We start from the raw sequence: 19,888 nt of genomic DNA on the forward strand, positions 1-19,888 counted from the left end.
GCTTCTGCTGATCCAGAGACTGTTCACGTCGCTTCTGCTGATCCAGAGACTGTTCACGTCGCTTCTGCTGATCCAGAGACCGTTCACGTCGCTTCTGCTGATCCAGAGACCGTTCACGTCGCTTCTGCTGATCCAGAGACCGTTCACGTCGCTTCTGCTGATCCAGAGACCGTTCACGTCGCTTCTGCTGATCCAGAGACCGTTCACGTCGCTTCTGCTGATCCAGAGACCGTTCACGTCGCTTCTGCTGATCCAGAGACTGTTCACGTCGCTTCTGCTGATCCAGAGACTGTTCACGTCGCTTCTGCTGATCTAGAGACTGTTCACGTCGCTTCTGCTGATCCAGAGATTGTTCATGTCGCTTCTGCTAATCTAGAGACTGCTCACGTCACTTCTGCCGATCCAGAGTCTATCGGTAGTCTAGCCGAGCCTGCACTTCACGCCAGCCCAGAGTCTCCTTCGCCGCTGGTCCTGCCCAGTTCAGAGTCTCCTTCGCCGCTGGTCCTGCCCAGCTCAGAGTCTCCTTCGCCGCTGGTCCTGCCCAGCTCAGAGTCTCCTTCGCCGCTGGTCCTGCCCAGCTCAGAGTCTCCTTCGCCGCTGGTCCTGCCCAGCTCAAAGCCCTCTTCGCAGCTGGTCCTGCCCAGCTCAAAGCCCTCTTCGCCGCTGGTCCTGCCCAGCTCAAAGCCCTCTTCGCCGCTGGTCCTGCCCAGCTCAAAGCCCTCTTCGCCGCTGGTCCTGCCCAGCTCAAAGCCCTCTTCGCCGCTGGTCCTGCCCAGCTCAGAGCCTTCTTCGCCGCTGGTCCTGCCCAGCTCAGAGCCTTCTTCGCCGCTGGTCCTGCCCAGCTCAGAGCCTTCTTCGCCACTGGTCCTGCCCAGCTCAGAGCCTTCTTCGCCGCTGGTCCTGCCCAGCTCAGAGCCTTCTTCGCCGCTGGTCCTGCCCAGCTCAGAGCCTTCTTCGCCGCTGGTCCTGCCCAGCTCAGAGCCTTCTTCGCCGCTGGTCCTGCCCAGTTCAGAGCCTTCTTCGCCGCTGGTCCTGCCCAGCTCAGAGCCTTCTTCGCCGCTGGTCCTGCCCAGCTCAGAGCCTTCTTCGCCGCTGGTCCTGCCCAGCTCAGAGCCTTCTTCGCCGCTGGTCCTGCCCAGCTCAGAGCCTTCTTCGCCACTGGTCCTGCCCAGCTCAGAGCCCTCTTCGCCGCTGGTTCCGCCCAGTTCAGAGCCCTCTTCTCCGCTGGTTCCGCCCAGTTCAGAACCCTGTTCGCCGCTGGTTCCGCCCAGTTCAGAGCCCTCTTCGCCGATTGTCTCGCACCGCTCAAAGCCCTCTTCACCGCTGGTCCCATCCAGCTCAGAGCCCGGGACTTTCCCCAAGTATTTTTTGGGGGGGGGCCAAAGGGCTCCGCCATGGCCACCCGAAGGGTCTTCACCGCCATGGCCACCTGAAGGGTCTTCACCGCCATGGCCACCCGAAGGGTCCTCACCGCCGTGGCCGCCCGAAGGGTCCTCACCGCCCTGGCCGCCCGAAGGTTCGTCTCCGCCGTGGCCGCCCGAAGGTTCGTCTCCGCCGTGGCCGCCCGAAGGTTCGTCTCCGCCGTGGCCGCCCGAAGGTTCGTCTCCGCCGTGGCCGCCCGAAGGTTCGTCTCCGCCGTGACCGCCCGAAGGTTCGTCTCCGCCGTGGCCGCCCGAAGGTTCGTCTCCGCCGTGGCCGCCCGAAGGTTCGTCTCCGCCGTGGCCGCCCGAAGGTTCGTCTCCGCCGTGGCCGCCCGAAGGTTCGTCTCCGCCGTGGCCGCCCGAAGGTTCGTCTCCGCCGTGGCCGCCCGAAGGTTCGTCTCCGCCGTGGCCGCCCGAAGGTTCGTCTCCGCCGTGGCCGCCCGAAGGTTCGTCTCAGCCCTGGCCGCCTGAAGGTTCGTCTCCGCCCTGGTCGCCTGCACTGCCTGCTCCGCCCTGGTCGCCTGCTCTGCCCTGGGCGCCTGCACTGCCTGCTCTGCCCTGGCCTCCCATCTTGCCGCAGTCTCCAGGTCCTCTGCCATTCCACGGACCTGGCCCTCCATCCCTCCCCCGTTCCACCTCTGCTCCACCACCCTCCTTGACATTTATTTATTTATTTTTTGTGGAGTGTCTGGAATCCACTCCTTAAAGGGGGGGCTCTGTCATGATTCTTGTCTTGTGTTCCACTTGTTGTGTGTGTTCTTTTGTCATTTCCTGTCTTGTGCTGAGTTTTGTAGTCCTTTGTAGTTTTTCTAGTTTATTAGTATCCCCAGGTGTTTCTCATTAGCCACACCCCCTTGTTATCTTGTTTAGCTTGTTGGTCCCTGTGTATTTATAGCCCTTGTGTTTCACTTGTTACTTTGTCAGTTGTTGTACATGTAAGGGTTGCTTCTAGATCTTGTCATGCTCGTGGTTTTGTTTCTTTTTCCCTGAAGTTCTTTATTATTTGTTCTATGTTTAATTCATTAAAAACTTGCGCTTAGATCCTTGCTTCCGCCTGCTTTCTCCGGCACATTACAGCCATAGAGAAATGGTGATTATTTCTCTCACTTTCCCAATATTTTGGTTTGCTGTATATTTAAATACTTTGCCTTTGGTTTATCAACATGCTAATCCCAAACTCTATAGGAATCAATTGTGATGTAGGGAGGACAGCACGGGTTTGGGCCAGAGCCAGAGAGTTTTACGATAGATCTGGGCTGGGTTTGTTTCTTTGCTCTGAATATGCTGAGTGAATCATAGACATAATACATGTATTTATTATGTCTATGGAGTGAATGCCTGTGCTTAAAGCTGACTTCTGTTAAATCAGGGTTAAAAACAGTAAAGCTGCTGCCACCTACTGTTTAGAAATACACACACAATCTAAACACTGCAAACACATTCTATTGTTAATCAGCATCTTTGTCTATGTCAAATGATTTAAATTTTTTAATATAAATATCTATATTTAAATATAACAATCTTATCTTTAAAACTAGATCGACTTTTATTTTTGAGTGATATTTCAACTGGAAATGTGCAACAGGTACAGATTAATTACATTCTTACTGAATACATTCTAATGCATATATTCTATGGGAATATTTAAAAAAAACATTTAGGAAATTTCCAGCATTATAAATTCTCAAGCAAAGAAGTCTCATATCTCAAGCAATGCTTTATTAACATTAAATCCAGTCCTGCTGTTATTTCACGATGATATAAAGTGAATGCACATGAAATGCATGTAATTGAACTGTATTTAAAAATAAGTACAGTATAGTTTCATAGTGAATCAATGCTACTCTGAGATCCAGTGAAATTGTACAATAATCATTTTGCTCAGGGTCATCTACATAAAAAGCCTGACGTTTTTAGGACCAAACTGCTCAACATGATCTACTGCATGCAATATTATTAAGCATAAACCTTAACCAAGTTGTTTTATTTGTGTTGGCACAGGGTTTTATGATGCTGGCCAAACTGAATAACCACTAGGCTTTAAGTTTCTCTGACAGGAACTCTGAGAAGTCGATAATGAACATCATGCATAGCACATAGTCTGTTGAAAGTCTCTGCATTCTCGCGGACACATGTATCATAATATGTGTGTGTGTGTGTGTGTGTGTGAGAGAGAGTGTGTGACCTTCAGTAACTCTTCTGCTCTCAGCTGAGTTTCCGATGCTTGGGAAGGTGTCTTTACAAAGTTTGCGTCAGAGTAAGAAATAATTTCCATACAATTGAATGTCTTTTAAGACTCTGCTGTCGACAGCGTTCAGGGTCACTCAGCCTGTTGAATCTTTGTATTAAACCTGGAACGTTCCTGTAAATGTTGCATTCGGTGCACTGCCATAATAACAAATGACAAAAGACATGATGTGGGTGGATGAAAGGCTATGGTTTAATTGAACAAACACTCCTGTTGGTCCGGATGGGACTTGATCCGAGTTACATCACTGGACACAGTCAGGGACGAGTGTGTGTGGCGACACACAGACAAGACTCATTACATGTCACACACAGAGATGTCCATATAATAAATAAATGAGCTTTTTCATAATTGTGAGGCAAAGCATTAAATTATGAAGGAAAATGTCTAATTTTTATATTTATTTTTTATTTCATATGTACATGATTTTTTTTTTCTCATCAGCAAAAGACGTCATCACAATCCTACAAATGTGAAAGAAAAGGTAAAATTAGTAATTATATATTGCAAGAATTACATTTTTGGGGGATTTTTTTTAATTATTTCAGTTGAACTCTATATTAATGCGCTAATTGTTATTTGCACTCTTAACCATGGTAGAATGGGAGAAAAATAAAAATATATGAAAAATAATAATAATAACAACGAATTAATTAATGCATAAAAAAGACACCAATGTTCTACAAAGTTTAATTTGCAGAACACGTTTTATTATTTTTATTGTTTATATAATATATAATAAGTAAAATAAACAATTCTTCCACCAACAAAGAATATAGAAACTCTGCATTAATATAGAATTCCACTGATATGCAGTCGCATATACTTGCTATAACAGCTTTGAACATGGCTTATCAGAAGAGCTGGAACATTCTGGCATGAGTTCTCACCTTTTGAGAGGGATCCCACATTTTTCTGTTCCTTATTTGGGACTAGAGCGCATGCAGAGAGGAAGAACAAGGAACAGGTGTCAGGACAGCCTGAGAATAGTTCTAACACTCCAACACAAACACAAACACTAAAAAGCAACACAAACTCTGTTTTACAGTGTGTTTCTGGGACGAGATCTAGCAGTAGACGTCTAACTGGTGCCGAGTCAGGAGGATGTAATTCAGTCTCTCCGGCGGTACACGCACAGAGTCATTACGAGTTTAATTTATGGGGAATTGCCACTCGGACACCTCCAGCAGCAGGGGCCGCAATCTCCCAGTTTAGTGTCCCCCATGTAAGGTCAGGACTCGAGAGGAAGACAGATGTCTTGTCAAGACCCAAATAGATGGAGAACCGAATAGCTTTTTGGCTCTCCAAAGCTCCCTCTCCAAAGCAAAACATTTAAATTAGTGCACATTCTCCAAGCGGTTTCTTCTGTGGGAGATTGCTCAAAAACAAAAAATATGAAATATTTAAAAAGGATAATATTGTGAAATATTATTACAATTTGTGAAAATATTTTCAAATGTAATTTATTCCCGTGAAATTTCCTCCAGTCATCAGTGTCACATGATCCTTCAGAAATCATTCTGATTTGCTGTTCGAGAAACATTTCTGATTATTCAGTATTTAAAATAACAGCAGTTATTTGCCTAAAACTTGGCACTGAAGAATTGAATTCATCCTTCCTGAACAAAAGTCATATTTAAAAAAAAAAACACTTTATTTTAAGGTGTCCTTGTTACAGTGTAATAATACATTTAAGTACAGAGTAATATGAATTAACTTAACGTACTTACTATAGGGTTAGGAGTAGGATTGGTTTAGGGTTAGTTACATTAAATTATGTATAATTTATAGTAATTACTATAGAAACTACATGTAACGTGTAATAAGGACACTGGTGTTACCATAAACCCTTACTGATCCCAAACCTTTCAACGTAGTGTTTTGTAGTGTGGTTCTTATATATAGCAGTGAAGTAAAATTACTCTGGAACTTTACACCCCTGAACATATCTAAAAATAGATACTGACCTGTATGAATGCGGGTGTTGAACTTATTTCTCTACAATCACTGGCTCTGTTGGGAAAGAAAAGCAGAAAGCAGTTCAGTCTGCTGGCTTTCAAAACAGTATTTGTCACCCGAACAAACATGAGTGTTAACCGTCAGTGACACTAGAGTTTTAGCTCAGACATGTGGAGACTCTTGTTCTGTTTGACAAGTTCATTTCCTCTCCTTTCAATAGGCTGTAAATCATTTTACAATAACAATAAACTTGTCCAACCTAGTACAGAGGCATGCAGAGTGATAACTTGACAAACATAAAAAGAGTTCCCGGATCAGGTTAAGCATTTGTATTAACATAGCTTAGGTTGGATTACACTGATTTAGACGTCCATAAAGTGATGCTCCATTTGATCCCAAACATACAAGCCTGTTTATAACACACTGACAGCAACATTAATTTTACATATTTATCTTACACTACTTGCATTTCCATGATAAATATAAACTTGATTTGAACTCTGGAATCCATGTTGTTTTTAATCATCACATTGTTTCATATCATAAATTTTACATTATTCAAGTTCTTTTCTAACACACAGAGCCTCTTTCCAGCAAAAGCAAAATTCTCTCGATTTCATTTATAAATGCATCAGTCAAACGTCTGCATCATCGGTTAATCGCGATGTTAAAAATGTGGCCTTGACTAAATCTACTCTTACAAGGAGCATGTAATTGTAATTGAGCATGTAATCCTCGGATTCATCTTAGCTAATGGATAATAATTTAATTCAGTCTTTTTAGACCAATGAAATGCCACAACTTTTCCAGTCATTCACGATTGCTGTATAGAAACTGATTTCACAGACACTGCATGCATAAAGAACAAGAAAAGCCCATTAAATATTCTGAAGCTGAGAATAATTATAGTCTCTATAGAATTTTCATGCCTTTTCTTAAAATTCCCTGATATTTAAACGATGTCTCAGTGTGCTCAGCTAAACCTCCTCTATTTGGCAAATAATGAAAATAATGTTATCATAGGCAATTGAAGAGCAGTGCTGTCAGTCAAGACTGAATCTATCAAAACTCATGATGACTGGAAATACTTTTTTTGCATGATCAAAAATACTAAAAGTTTAAAACACACTTGAGTTAAGTCTATGATAGTTACTTACGTTTAACCTCCAGTTTGCAGCTAACCAAGGCCTCTCCATGCGGGTTCTTGGCCCTGCAGGTGTAGACACCACCGTCAAAGTTTCCGGGCTTGCGGATCTCTAGGGAGCAGATGCCCTGGTTGTTTATTTGCCTGAACTTGGGGTCGTCACCAATAATCATCTGATTCTTCATCCATTCGATCCTTGGCTGCAAAGAGGTTGGAAAACACGATGAAAACACGCCGCTTTTGCAGTCTAGAATTAGTGAAATCTTTTAAATGCATGGATGAAGATCATGCAATGAGCCAAAAATGAACTTTTAGACATGCCCAAAGGATCTTTATTGGCGTTGATGGTTTCATGAAGAACCTATAACATCTATAGAACCTTTCTATTCCACAAAAGATTCTTTATAGTGGTAAAAGGTTCTTTAGATGTTTAAAATGTTCTTCACACTAAGGCAAAAATGGTTTAACAGTGGAAGTGGATTGAGTATATTTTTGTGTTTTGGTGCCACTCCTTCCAAAATACGAAATGTGCTGTGATTGGTTCGCTGGCCCAGTGTGTTATGATAGGCAGCGCTTAGCGTGTGTTTGGGAAATATCCCGCCCCTCCATAACTGCAAGTTCTTCTCTAGTGTAAATATTGAGGATGGCGTAAATTTCCAAACCACTTTGAGCCTGATTCAGACCCTGACAATGTTAACGAACAAGAGGATCGTGCAGAACGGATTTCATGTGCAGACTTTGCAAGCACAGATTTCACAGGAAGTTTCCAAGTTTTCATTATAGTTTACGATGTTATCCACCATTTAATCGTGAAATTTTTCGGAAAACTAAGGTAATACAAACAGTAATCGATCAAAAAACCATGGTTCGTTTTCCTAAGGAGCGGTGAACCGTCTTAAAAAAGCAACAGAAAACAAGCTGTTCTCCATAAAATAATAAACATTGGAGTTATAATGTTCAGGGACAGTGTTTAAAATAAGTTAACCACTCTACCTTCGTCAGCCTTAGGAAGGTCAAACAAATGAGTTTTTGGAAATGTTGTGGAAAAAACAGCATCTCTTTGACAGCGACAACACTGTCTTCTCTAATGCAGCTCAGCCAGACCTACCCTTTTTTTTGTGCGTATTCAGTGGGTGGGGTTTATTTAAATGAGTACCACTGTGACTTCATAAGATCCGGAAAAAAAACGCATTGTTGTCCAAACGAGCCGTTCATTGTAGTTCTTTGAAAGGGGATTCTGTTAAATCAAATATCTCCCTTTGGAGTGGACTTTGAGCTTTGTGACCTTGCACACTAACTAAAGTTGAAAAAGTGGAAAAGCATAATAGGAACCCTTTAATGCAAAAATATTCCATATATGTATTGATAATAAAAAACTGGGCATCCCCGATAAATTTCAAATGGTCCATTTTCCATTGTGCTAAAAGTTAAACAACAATAACACTTTTATTTATTTTATTATGTTTCTTTTCCATCCTACTGTAAGTTACCAGCAACTGGGTGTGTTATTTACTCACCAAAGCCATTTTTACTTGCATTTGGCACTTGGTGAGTGTTAACTTTGGATGCTTATCAACGCTATGCACACTTTCACTGTCATGGCCTCCACATATCGTTGTTTGGAAGCTCATCCCACCATAGTGATGTAGGAATCCCACTTATCCAACTCATGCGGTCCCTAGTCTAGTTATCTTTCCCACTAGGAGTTGCACTATCCCCGGTGGTATGTTAGTCGGTGGATTCCTACACTTCAGTGGTCACTCAAACATGAACTGTAGAGCAACTCTTGATGGATTAAGTGTTGATTATGGAACAGACTTCATTACAAAAAGCCCATCAGCACAATTTTTAGAATAATTTAACACATTAATGAATTGCACAAGGCTGCTCAGGAGTCAGAGGTTGTTTACACCTGGAGTGATTCGGGTGATCTGAACCCAAGAGGACAGCTCAAAAAATTTGGTCCGCCAACTCATCTGTCAATCAACCACTGTTTTAAACTTAAAAAAAAAATAACCAACCAATTGGAAAGTTTGGAAAAATGCATACATGCACAGTATACAATTCATGCACAGAACACGACATCTTCGGCATGTGAAGCATGTGCATTAAAGTTCAATTAATTTAGATTAAAAACACTCTACTTGAAACATCTCAAGACTTATTTTACTTTACAGAACCACTGCACCACTTTTCACATGACATCAACATCAAACTTGTAGGTTAAAGGTAAAGTGTGTATTTCTGTGCAACAAGCCATCAATCGCTTTAGCAGAAATAATGACGGTTTACAAACTATCACCAGAAAACTAGTCCTGCTTATGGATGCTTGAAAAACCATGTACCTTAGGGAATCCCCGAACGGAGCAAAGCAGCTTGGTGCTGTAGCCCACAGTAGTGCTGCGGTCTGCCAGGGAGGTGGTGAATTTGGGTGGCTCGCTGAAGTCGTGTTCCTTGTACTCTGGAGGCTTGTAGTCAATGCCTAAAACACATCATACAGATCAGAGCACTGCTGAGGTCATGGGTTCGATTCCCAGAGAATACAAGAAGTGATAAAAATGTAGGTGAATTGTTTGCAATGAAACTTGCTTTGAATAAATGCACAAATGTCAAGACCAGGGTTATTGTTGTTTACTAAAAATATTGTTAATTTAAATAAAGCTGAAATAAAATATAAATATTAGATGAAAATAGTTCTAATTGAAAAAAAGTTGAAAATTTTAATTTAAAATTAAATAAAAAAATTAAATGGAAAACTGAAAAAATAAAAGCCAATTAAAAACTATAAAAGAATATAAATTTTAGTACTAAAATGAGACTGGATGCCACGTCACTTTCATGACATGACGCACATCTACACAGAAATATCATGCTGCAAATATGACACTCGGCCTGCAGACGGAAACCGATTTTACAAGATTGCAAGGTTGCAAGGAAGCAGGAAGTGCATGAGATGCCTGTGATGTTTTGTTGTACAAATAAAGATCTAGATATGCACAAGACCAGTCTTATTTTGAGGATGTGCCATTATTTTTGGTTATTTATTTATTTTATTTTTGCATTATTCAAGCTATAGGAAAATAAAAATATAATGATACATGGATGTAAAGTACTTGTGCAATATTTTAAAGCCAGGGAAAAGATATAGGAAACATTGAGACAAATCATGTGATGCTGAGCAAATGTCAAATAAAAGAAATGCAGGAAAGTTGATTCACCTGTCTTCAGGATTGTGGCGGAGGTCTTTGTAACGGTGGCCTCTTCGCTGATTCCACACTTGTTCTCAGTAAAGGCCCTGAAGACGTAGGTGTTTCCCATGATCAGGTCTGAAATAGTGGCATTCATTCTGTGATAATGCTCCAGTACTGTGAACCAGTCCTGTGGAGACACAGCAGCTCAGGTTAGTCAACTTCAGACACGACTACTGACAGTGCAGAAGTGAATTCCTCATGTGATTTCATTCGATTACTTGTATCCGAAAAGAACAGAAATAAACATTGCTTTCGAACACGGCCACCATCAATCACTGATCGAACAAACATAAAGTCTCCCCAACTCACGCCATTGGTTATTTTTCACGGCAAATTTTTTATTTGAGACAATGAAATATGAATGGCGTAGTCATAGTTGTCTCTTCTGCAGAGCTCAAGTTCGTAAATGATGAACTTTACACAGTTATTGAACTGAACTGAATCAACACTGAACTGAATAATGATACTTTTGCCTTATTGAATAAAGTTTGAATCATTGATTTTGTTATTTTATCACAGTGAAGCTGCTTTGAAGCAATCTGTATTGTATACAGTGCTATATACTGTAAATACTTGACTTAACTCTGCTTGTTGAGCTGGGATAGGAGAAAACATTTTAACACCAAGAAATACTTCAGCTCTAATATAGCATGGCATTTACATGGCTCTCCAAGGCACTTTCAAGAATACCACATGTGTAACAAACATGGTAAATGTCAAGAAATTATGCCATTGCAATGGCACCATGTCTGCCATCACAGTAATACCATGGTATGTAGTAAATGTTGAAAAAGCTTGTACCCCTGTCTTTTTGTCGGCCTTCTGGATGGTGTATCCGGTGATTGCTGTGTTTCCGTTATCCTTGGGTTCAGTCCACTCCAGAGCAACATTGAAACCCCAGGTGTCCACGATCTTGATGCTGGATGGAGGTCCAGGCAACTCTGGTGAACAGGTCGACAAGACAATTGTTGAAAAAACTCCTGCAACTAAGATACACCACAGTCCATGATGTGTACGATCTTTTATAACACCTACCAACAATCTGCAGGGTTAGCTGGGATTTGTCCTCAAAGCTGTCCACTTTCACACACATCTCATACACGCCGGAGTCGGCTCTCTCTGCGGCGCGGATGAAGAAGATGCTGTCCTTGTCGCTGTTGCGAATATTAACCTTTTTAGTATCAATAGGCTGGCCATCCTTTGTCCATGACACAGTAGGTTGTGGTTTGCCCTGCAGGTTAGAAAATAAGACAAGTATAGCAGAGAATTAGCAACTCAAAGTGCTAATATATGCCTAAAACCATCCAAATCATTTTTAGCAGACCCATGCATTCAAAACTGACTCAGAATTGACTGATTAGTCTTCTTCCTCTCTGAAAATCAAATAAAGAATAGTGTGTGCTTGTGAATAATGTAATATCAATGTAATAATAATCCATGAAGAGAGTTCACTTTCATGACTGTTTCTTAACACACCTTTAAAATGCGCACTTTGTAATATCATAATTTTTTTTAACAATTTATGTATAATGCATTATAAAGGTATTCATAATGTATGTTATGATGCATTGTATCTTTCCATAAATATTTGTAAACAATGCATTATGCTCCTTGTTACATCTGAAATCGGTTGTTTGTCATGCTTTAATGCATTATACTTTCTACAGTAAGTATTAATGTATTATAACTGTGTTATATTATATAATTATTTATGAGACCATACAATGCATCATAAGGTGCATTACAAGGCATTATTAATGCATTAAAAGTACTTTTATGATGCATTATATGGTAACACTTTACAATAAGGTTTCATTAGTTAATTTTAGTTAACTACATTAGTTTTAACATGAACTAATAATGAACTACACTTCTACAGCATTTAATAATCTTTGTTCATGTTAATTTCAACACTTACTAATATATTATTAAAATCAAAAGTTGTATTTGTTAACATTAGTTAATGTACTGTGAACTAATATGAACAAACAATGAACAACTGTATTTGTACTAATAACAAAGATACAGTGACAAATGTGTTGCTCATTGTTAGTTCATATTAGTTAATACATTAGTTAATGTTTACAAATGAAACCTTATTTTAAAGTGTTATCCATTATATATATATATATATATATATATATATATATAGGCTTTAAGTAAAGTGTGCTTTACAGTACATTTTAAATCATTGTATTTTAATAAGCTTTAGCTAATGTTAGATTTAGCTACCTTCACCATGCATTTTTCAGTGAATTTAGTGAATTTTTGTTTCATGAGATTACGTACACTGAAGGGAATAACAAGGTTGATCTTCTCTCCAACATTTTTCACGTAGCGCTGCCTCAGGTAACGCGGCAGACGGATTTTGGGGCGATCTGAAGGGAGAGAAAAACAGGGTACATAACATTATTACATTGTATTTACAGAATGCTTTCAAACACTATGAGCAAGGTTACATTATTGAGATCTAATGTGCCTTATTGCGCAAAGCCAGAACAACTTTTTATAAAGAAAGACATTTGGTTTATAATAAAAAAACCTACTTACTTATTTATTTTTAATTTCAGTCAAAAAAACAGAAGAGGAGAAATCTTTCGTTTTAGACAAGAAAAACTTGCTTATTTTACAATTTCACTTCACTATTTAGTGAAGCAGAAAACTGACTAAGCTAACCTTACAGTGACCCGGGCTTTCCAGAATGCAAGCTAACTGTAATTTCATCCTTAGCTGTTGTCAGCTAAGACTGTCTGCAGCAAAAACTACCAAAATCTTTTGCAAAACCGTAATCAGTAGCACAAATGTACTGTAAAACACAGAAGGAAATCAAAATCTAAAAACATTATGAGGAGTCAATTACAATGACACACTTTGAGCTAGCTCACATGCTAACGCTGCTTCTGTTGAACTCATCACAGCTTTAAATAGATCAGTCCTATTACACCCCTGTCACGAATAACTTATGATGGAGTTCTTTAGTTACATTAAAACTGCTGAATTACAAATAATACTATCTCAGAATCGCAGTTTAACATTCATTTCTAACAAAGCACCTTCAATGCTAAAAAAAAGGCATGTAATTACGCAGCCTCTGCAATTTAGTCAGCATATAAAATGGTGAATTTGTCTCTGGAAAACTCTGTGAAGTGTTAGCCGAATGCTAACTCTTACAGGCTCCAGCATGCCTCTAAATAAACATAGCATCTCTAGCGAGCTAAAAAGTCTCATGGGGTAACCTTAGATGCCACTTGACTCCTCATGCAGAGCGAGAACATTTGGGAATGTATCCCACCCTCCGGCTCAAACCTTTCACACTTGTCGCCATCGCTCTTAAAGGAAGTAGCTTGACACTAGTCCAGGCGGCTAGCTGTGAATGGCTTTGAAGCCATGTAAAACCCTCTCCACATAATCCTTGCTAATGCACAACACTTACCAACTAACCATTTTCAAATTTTTCTTTTTTAATTGCAAAAGACATTTCATGGCATGCTTCGGTGCATGAAGACCTTTAACGGGAGATCTGCTAATATTTCCCTCCCCCTCTTTTGCGTAGACCGGATTCAAGTTACATTCCAATCCCGCTCGACTTTCCATTCTACATTTATGATTTCTTTCTTTAGACGCGGGACACTCTTGGAGTATGTAAAGCGACTGCAAGCATTCGTACACAAAATCTGGTTTGCACAATAATGCGGTCGAATGTAGAGTACTTCAACGCCTCTTGTTGCTTCACAATGTTTAATATCTCAGATGATGTTGAAAGCTACTTAAAGTACAAATAACAACATTAAAAAATATCACTGTGCCGTTTATGATATGCCACAGATACTTCTACATTGTAGACAGAAGACTTCTGCCTGATCTGAGCAAGTCTGTAAGGCAACACCTCTTCATGCTAAAGCCAGACCCTTGTCAGGTAGATTTATTTAGATTTATTTTTCACAACTGGTCACCACTCAGAGAGCTAATTAGGGGGCTCTGTAGAACAGCATGAGACGTTTGCCTGATGTGGTACCAGTTTCACCTCTCCAGATAGCTCTGAGGTCTAGGATACTTGAGATTTGAGAGGTGGCCCCCGATCTTTAGAGCGGATACATGTGCAGGGAAAAGCAGGGTAACTCTACGCCACAACATTTACAGTAATTATGTCCAAAGAAAACTGGCTTAGATCTGAAAAGTGAGAGGGTACAATTTGTGAAACTTTATGAATATTAATTTAATCCACGAAAGCAATTCATTTTCTGTGAATGCCGCTATAGGTAGCCTAAATAATGGGAAGAAAAACAAAATGCTGAAAATGGTCAAATAATTACGTTTACGTGTTTTGATTACGATAATGCGTTAAAATAACATGATAACAAGTAACAGTTTGCAATATGACAGATTTTTTTGGACAGCTAAAATAAATGGAAGCGGATGAGACCGGAAGCATCGACACAATCAAGTTACAGTGGCGGCGCCTGCTCTTACTGTACATTAAGAATAAGCTTTTGGTTTTTGCTTTACATCAGCAGTTGCACTTTTTTCATTGCATTGTGGCCACCCAAGATGAAATTATTACAATGGCTGTTATGATACACTATCATTCAAAAGTTTAAGGTCCGTAAGAGTTTATTCTAAAGATCTTATTCAGCAAGGGTGCATTACACTTATCAAAAGTCAAAAATAAACAAACAAACGTTCTATTGATAAAAGTATCCTGAATTTTTCAACAAAAATATGAAGCAACTGTTTTCAACATTGATAATAATCAGAAATGTTTCTTGAGCAGCAAATCATCATATTAGAATGATTTCTGAAGGATCATGTGACACTGAAGACTGGAGTAATGATGCTGAAAATTCAGCTTTGCATCACAGGAATAAATTATATTTTAAAATATATTCAAAAGGAAAACAGTTATTTTAAAATGAAATAATATTTCACAATATGACTGTTTTTACGGCATTTTTAATCAAATATATGGTATATGGCCTACAGTAGTGTATGTGTTTTCAGAGCTTGATTCTGCTTGGCTTACCCACGACCTCTCTGACCAGGACGGTGTCGGGCAGAGCTGCGGGGGGGCTGCGGCCGCCGGGGTTCACGGCCACCACCCTGATGTTCAGCCGGTCACCAGTGGTCTGGTTCTTAATCACATAACGGCAGGACACGGTGAGCTCCTCGTTAACGGCCTTCCAGTCAGCAGCTGCGATAGAGAGGAGAATGAAGAGTCACTCATCATCTCAATCAAGTGATCATCTACGATTTGCATCCCATTAATTATCATTAAAAATGTATTGTTGATTTAGTGCACATTGATTGTAAAGCTTTTGAAAGGGCCATATTTAAATAATAAAACTTCTAAAAAAAATTTTTTCAATTAATAATTAGAAGTTTTGATCTAAGATTTGCATCCCATTTACAAGCATAAACATGTATTGTTGATTAGCGGTACATTGCTTTTAGAAAGGCCATATTTTAATACAATTATTAAAAGCATTATTATTATTATTATTATTATTTTAAGTACTATTATTTAAAAAAAAATCAAAAATCAAAAATTGATTGTTGAATACTTGCAAAGTAGTAAAGGTGATATTTAATAAAATGTAAGTATTATTATTTAAAAAATAGGTTGCACTTTATTTTACAGTACGTGTTTGAAGTTAGGTTTAGGTGTAGGTTCAGGGTTAGTACCTAGTTAATACCCAGTTATTACTATAATAAGTACATAGTATGTACATGGGGAACAGGACTGTAAAAAAGTGCTACCAAAAATGGATATACATTTTTTTTTATTATATAGATATTGAAATAAACAGATTTTGCAATGAGTCAAATTATGTTCCCCACACAAGAGTGTTCATTTGCACTCTTAATTGCTGTGTGAGCAAGTTGAACTGTTTTTACATGTGCAACTGACATGACTGCAACAGCCATCGTGTTTTGCTGGCAGACTTCGGCATAGCACTTCTAGAAATGCCTCACTCCATATAGGGACACAACTTAGGTGGGTGTACAAGCTGCCGTTGACATATTAGGGACAGGTGCAACTGAGAGTTTTGACCAGCCAATAAAATGCTAATGAACATTTGAACGTTGCGCTGTGTTTAATTTAAGGTACGGTATTGTGAGGTGGCATTTTAAGATGCAAGTGCTTGGCGGGCTACTGTAATCAAGTGAAAAGGCTTTTAGATTTTAAATGTAATCCTCATTGAGGGTTTTATTAAGCCAATGAACAAACTGCTTGTCTGAAACCGAAAGCAGCTGCCCAGTAAGTTGATGCCTAAACAGGCAGCGTTTTTTTATCTTAATATCTAGAACAACTTTCGATTACACTTTAATTTAAGGTGTCCGTGTTACAGTGTAATAATGCATTTAAGTACTGAGTAACTACTTGTACTTAGGGTTTGGAGTTACACTTTATTTTAAGGTGTCATTGTTACAGTGTAATTATATATTTAAGTACTGAGTAATATTAAGCAACTACATGTACTTACTATAGGGTTAGGGTGGGATAAGGATTTGGTTAAGGGGTTAGTTGCATGTAATTATGCATAATTTACTATGGTAAGTACATATGTAACAAGGACACTGTAAAATAAAGTGTTACCGGGTTTGGTTTCAGATTAGTTGCATGTAATTATGAATAATTTATAGTTATTACTACAGTTACTACATGTAACAAGGACACTGTAAAATAAAGTGTTACCAAACATTCTAGTAGGAAGGGTGTTATTATGCAAAATTGGATTTGGACGTGTCTAGATCCCTTCCTACTGAATTTGTTTAGATTTGCAGACTTACTTCCTTCCTTGCAGATTTCCACAGTGTATCCATCCAGACCAGAGTTTCCAATGGTGGCTGGAGGTCTCCATGAGATCGTGACCGAAGTGTCATTGACATCCTCGACGCCGAGCTCAAGGGGCTCGCTGGTGGGCTCTGGAGAGCAAACACACATTCAGTATTTGAAAGTAAAATCGGACTCACAATTGGAAATGGCACAAAGCATGGGCGAAACTGAGGTGATCTGAAGGTTTGGATTCCCGTGGGTTTACCTGCCGGTGGGGGGGGTGGAGGAGGTGTAGGTGCTTTGACTTCCTCAGCAGGCGGAGCTTCAGCTTCAGCATCAGCTGATGTTAAATAGGCAGGGCATATTAATAAAAGCAGCATTTAAATAGAGCTTCAGGCTAATTAGTTGAGTCTAACATTATGGAACCATAGCCCAGTTCGTGACTGAAATATGACAAAAATGTTCCTCTTAGAATAAGAATAGAAAAGAATTCAACCCATAGAATTGCACTTTGACAACTTGATTTCAAGAAGCACGGAAGAGTGTGGGGTCCACATGCGCGCTCAGTACCTGCAGCAGGAGGTGCTGGTTCTGCTGGTGGAGCTTCCGCAGGAGGAGCCTCCACCGGTGCACCTTCAGCACATTAATAAAAGCAGCATTTAAATAAAAGCTTCAGGCATTAGTTTAGTCTAACATTATGGAATCATAGCCCAGTTCTGAGTCTTTATTAGACAAATGCGTTTTAAAGTCAACATGAAATCAATACTGGCATGCTGAAATCAAGATCAAGCTGTTTTCATGTTGAATATCACAAAGTAAAACGGGTTGCAAAAACTATCTTTAATGTTGACTTTGATTTTTCAGAACTGGGAAGCATCAGGACTACAAATGCAGTGCGTCAAGTAAAAGTACAGGAGCTGTTTAGCATTGGCTTTTACCATCAGCGAGGCCTCAGCAGCGTGTGCAGCGGCGCCTTTAGCGATGTGGACAGCAAATCAGTTTTAAATGTTAGTAAAATGTTAGAATGGCCCATTTCGGCTCATTTTGCATGCATAGAATATGGTTCAGAAAACAGAAACATGTAGTCGTAGAACGATACATCAAACAATATCTGGTCGTTTTGAGATTACAGGCATAGATAATGGACAGTGCACATTATCTGTATTAAAATAAATGTTAGTATATTTAATCTTGAGTAAATATAATAAGAAATTAAAAAGATTAATAACATAAACTGTAAGCTGTACACAAATAAATAATGATTAATAATTATAATGATCTAATATTCCATTACTTTAATACAAAAGAATATTTCTAAAACCAACAATCACTGAAGAATTCCCCATAATCATTAACTTACCTTCTTACTGGAAAAGACTGGGCTAATCAAAACATCATGGCTAAATATTTATTATTATTATTATTAATATGAGCTCTCTGTGGAACTGTAAATAGAGATGTCTGTGTTTGTCACAAGCTCTAAATACCTCTGGCTTATAAGGCCTCAGCAGATATAGCTGGGGTTAAAATAATAACTGCACAGGTGATGAAAAGCATGCTTTGTTCTTGTTAGAGAGTAAAGTACACAGATTATCATGACAATTATTGCAGATTATAGCAAAAGATTGAGTTTATGAACAAACTAGTTTTATGCATAAGCTCTGAATATTGCATTGGTGGCAAAATTCCCTTTCTTTGTCTGCATTTCACAAAAGCTTTCAAAGGAACCATGTGTTATTCTGCACTCTTGTGAGAAGTAAATGTCAATATATTGCCTGTATATTCTCTGAAGTACTTTGGAGTAGCATGTAAATAGATATATGGTAATCACTGAATACTATCTAATACTATGATACTGCTTTAGTAAATTTTTTCTACGGGAAAATAACAGGTTATTTTAGAAGAAACTATGACATTTTTCAAAGAATGTATTTTAATTTGAAGTTTTACAGTCTTCTTTAAGTTTAAATTATAAAGTGGAGTAAATGAGCAGTTCAGGCGGCGAGTAGGTCAGGCCGAACAGCTGGTATGATCAGTATTAGACATTAACAGGTGTAAACGCTCACTGGTGTTTTTTTTAAACCATCAGCTGTAGTCAGGCGTTTTCCAAGTAGCTTCCAAGAGTTCTTGTCTCCAGCAGCAATGTGCACTGAGTTCTCACGCATTAAAGGTTAATTGGTTCATGGCATGCACCTATGTTAATGTTGCTAGTTTGTTTGCATTTATTATTGCAAATGATAAGAGTTGATCTCACAAAAGTAGGGTCATATTTCACCAACAAAGATTATATTGATGCATAAAAAAAATGACAACCATAAAGACTTTTTCTTTACATGCATAGCAACAATGCGAAAATATTTAATTCCCACTGTAATGCTAAAAATAATTATTTATTATTTAAATGGTTACATGGCAGGTTTTTTTGTTTTTAATTTAATACGTGGTGATTTTAAATATGCAAATTATAATTTCTTATTTTTTCTTGCAATTTCTTGCAAAATGTTCCTCTTAGAATAAGAAAAAACTATGTACAGTACTATCTTAGAGAGATCCACCCATAGAATTGCAATTGGAAGAGTGTGGGGTCCACATGTGCGCTCAGTACCTGCAGCAGGAGGTGCTGGTTCTGCTGGTGGAGCTTCCGCAGGAGGAGCCTCCGCCGGTGCACCTTCAGCTGGGGCGGCTTCGGCCGGAGCACCTTCTGCTGGGACGGCCTCCGCTGGAGCAGCTTCAGCGGGTGCTGGTTCGGCGGGTGCGGGCTCAGGTGCGGGTTCTGGCACTGGTTCGGGCGCCGGTGCTGGTGCGGGTTCCTCCTTCTTGGCGGCCTTAGCCGACTTCTTTATTGGGGCTGGTTTCGCCGGCATGCTTGTCCGCTTCAGGGATCCCTCTGACTTAGCAAGTCCTTCGGCTCAGTCTGAAGAGGGGTCACCCCAGATTTATAGCCTAGGCCATGTGGCGCTGGTCAACTCCTCCCCAAAAGAGTTTCAAGTGACTAGTGAGGGAGTGAACGGAGCTCTCAACATCACGGCCACTTCAGCTGTATATACAGAGTGCCACTGACTGCAGATAAGAGGTGTGCGGGTTGGGGGG

At 39.8% G+C, this 19,888-nt stretch overlaps 1 protein-coding gene across 1 annotated transcript; it reads right to left on the reverse strand.

The window, feature by feature from the left end:
- Nucleotides 1-3,837: 3,837 nt before the first annotated feature.
- Nucleotides 3,838-19,837, reverse strand: mybphb (myosin binding protein Hb). The gene is made up of 12 exons (XM_081381070.1): nucleotides 19,404-19,837; nucleotides 16,813-16,947; nucleotides 15,044-15,211; nucleotides 12,313-12,401; nucleotides 11,059-11,254; nucleotides 10,825-10,964; nucleotides 9,991-10,150; nucleotides 9,118-9,254; nucleotides 6,786-6,972; nucleotides 5,637-5,682; nucleotides 4,560-4,601; nucleotides 3,838-4,133 (listed from the first exon to the last, which is right to left on the reverse strand). Exons 1-10 carry the CDS (start codon nucleotides 19,660-19,662, stop codon nucleotides 5,660-5,662), a joined length of 1,494 nt encoding a protein of 497 aa, XP_081237196.1. The 5' UTR covers nucleotides 19,663-19,837; the 3' UTR covers nucleotides 3,838-4,133; nucleotides 4,560-4,601; nucleotides 5,637-5,659.
- Between the last annotated feature and the right edge of the window lie 51 nt (nucleotides 19,838-19,888).

This window comes from Scardinius erythrophthalmus, assembly GCF_964197995.2.
Source record: "Scardinius erythrophthalmus genome assembly, chromosome: 12".
Lineage (NCBI taxonomy): Eukaryota > Metazoa > Chordata > Actinopteri > Cypriniformes > Leuciscidae > Scardinius > Scardinius erythrophthalmus.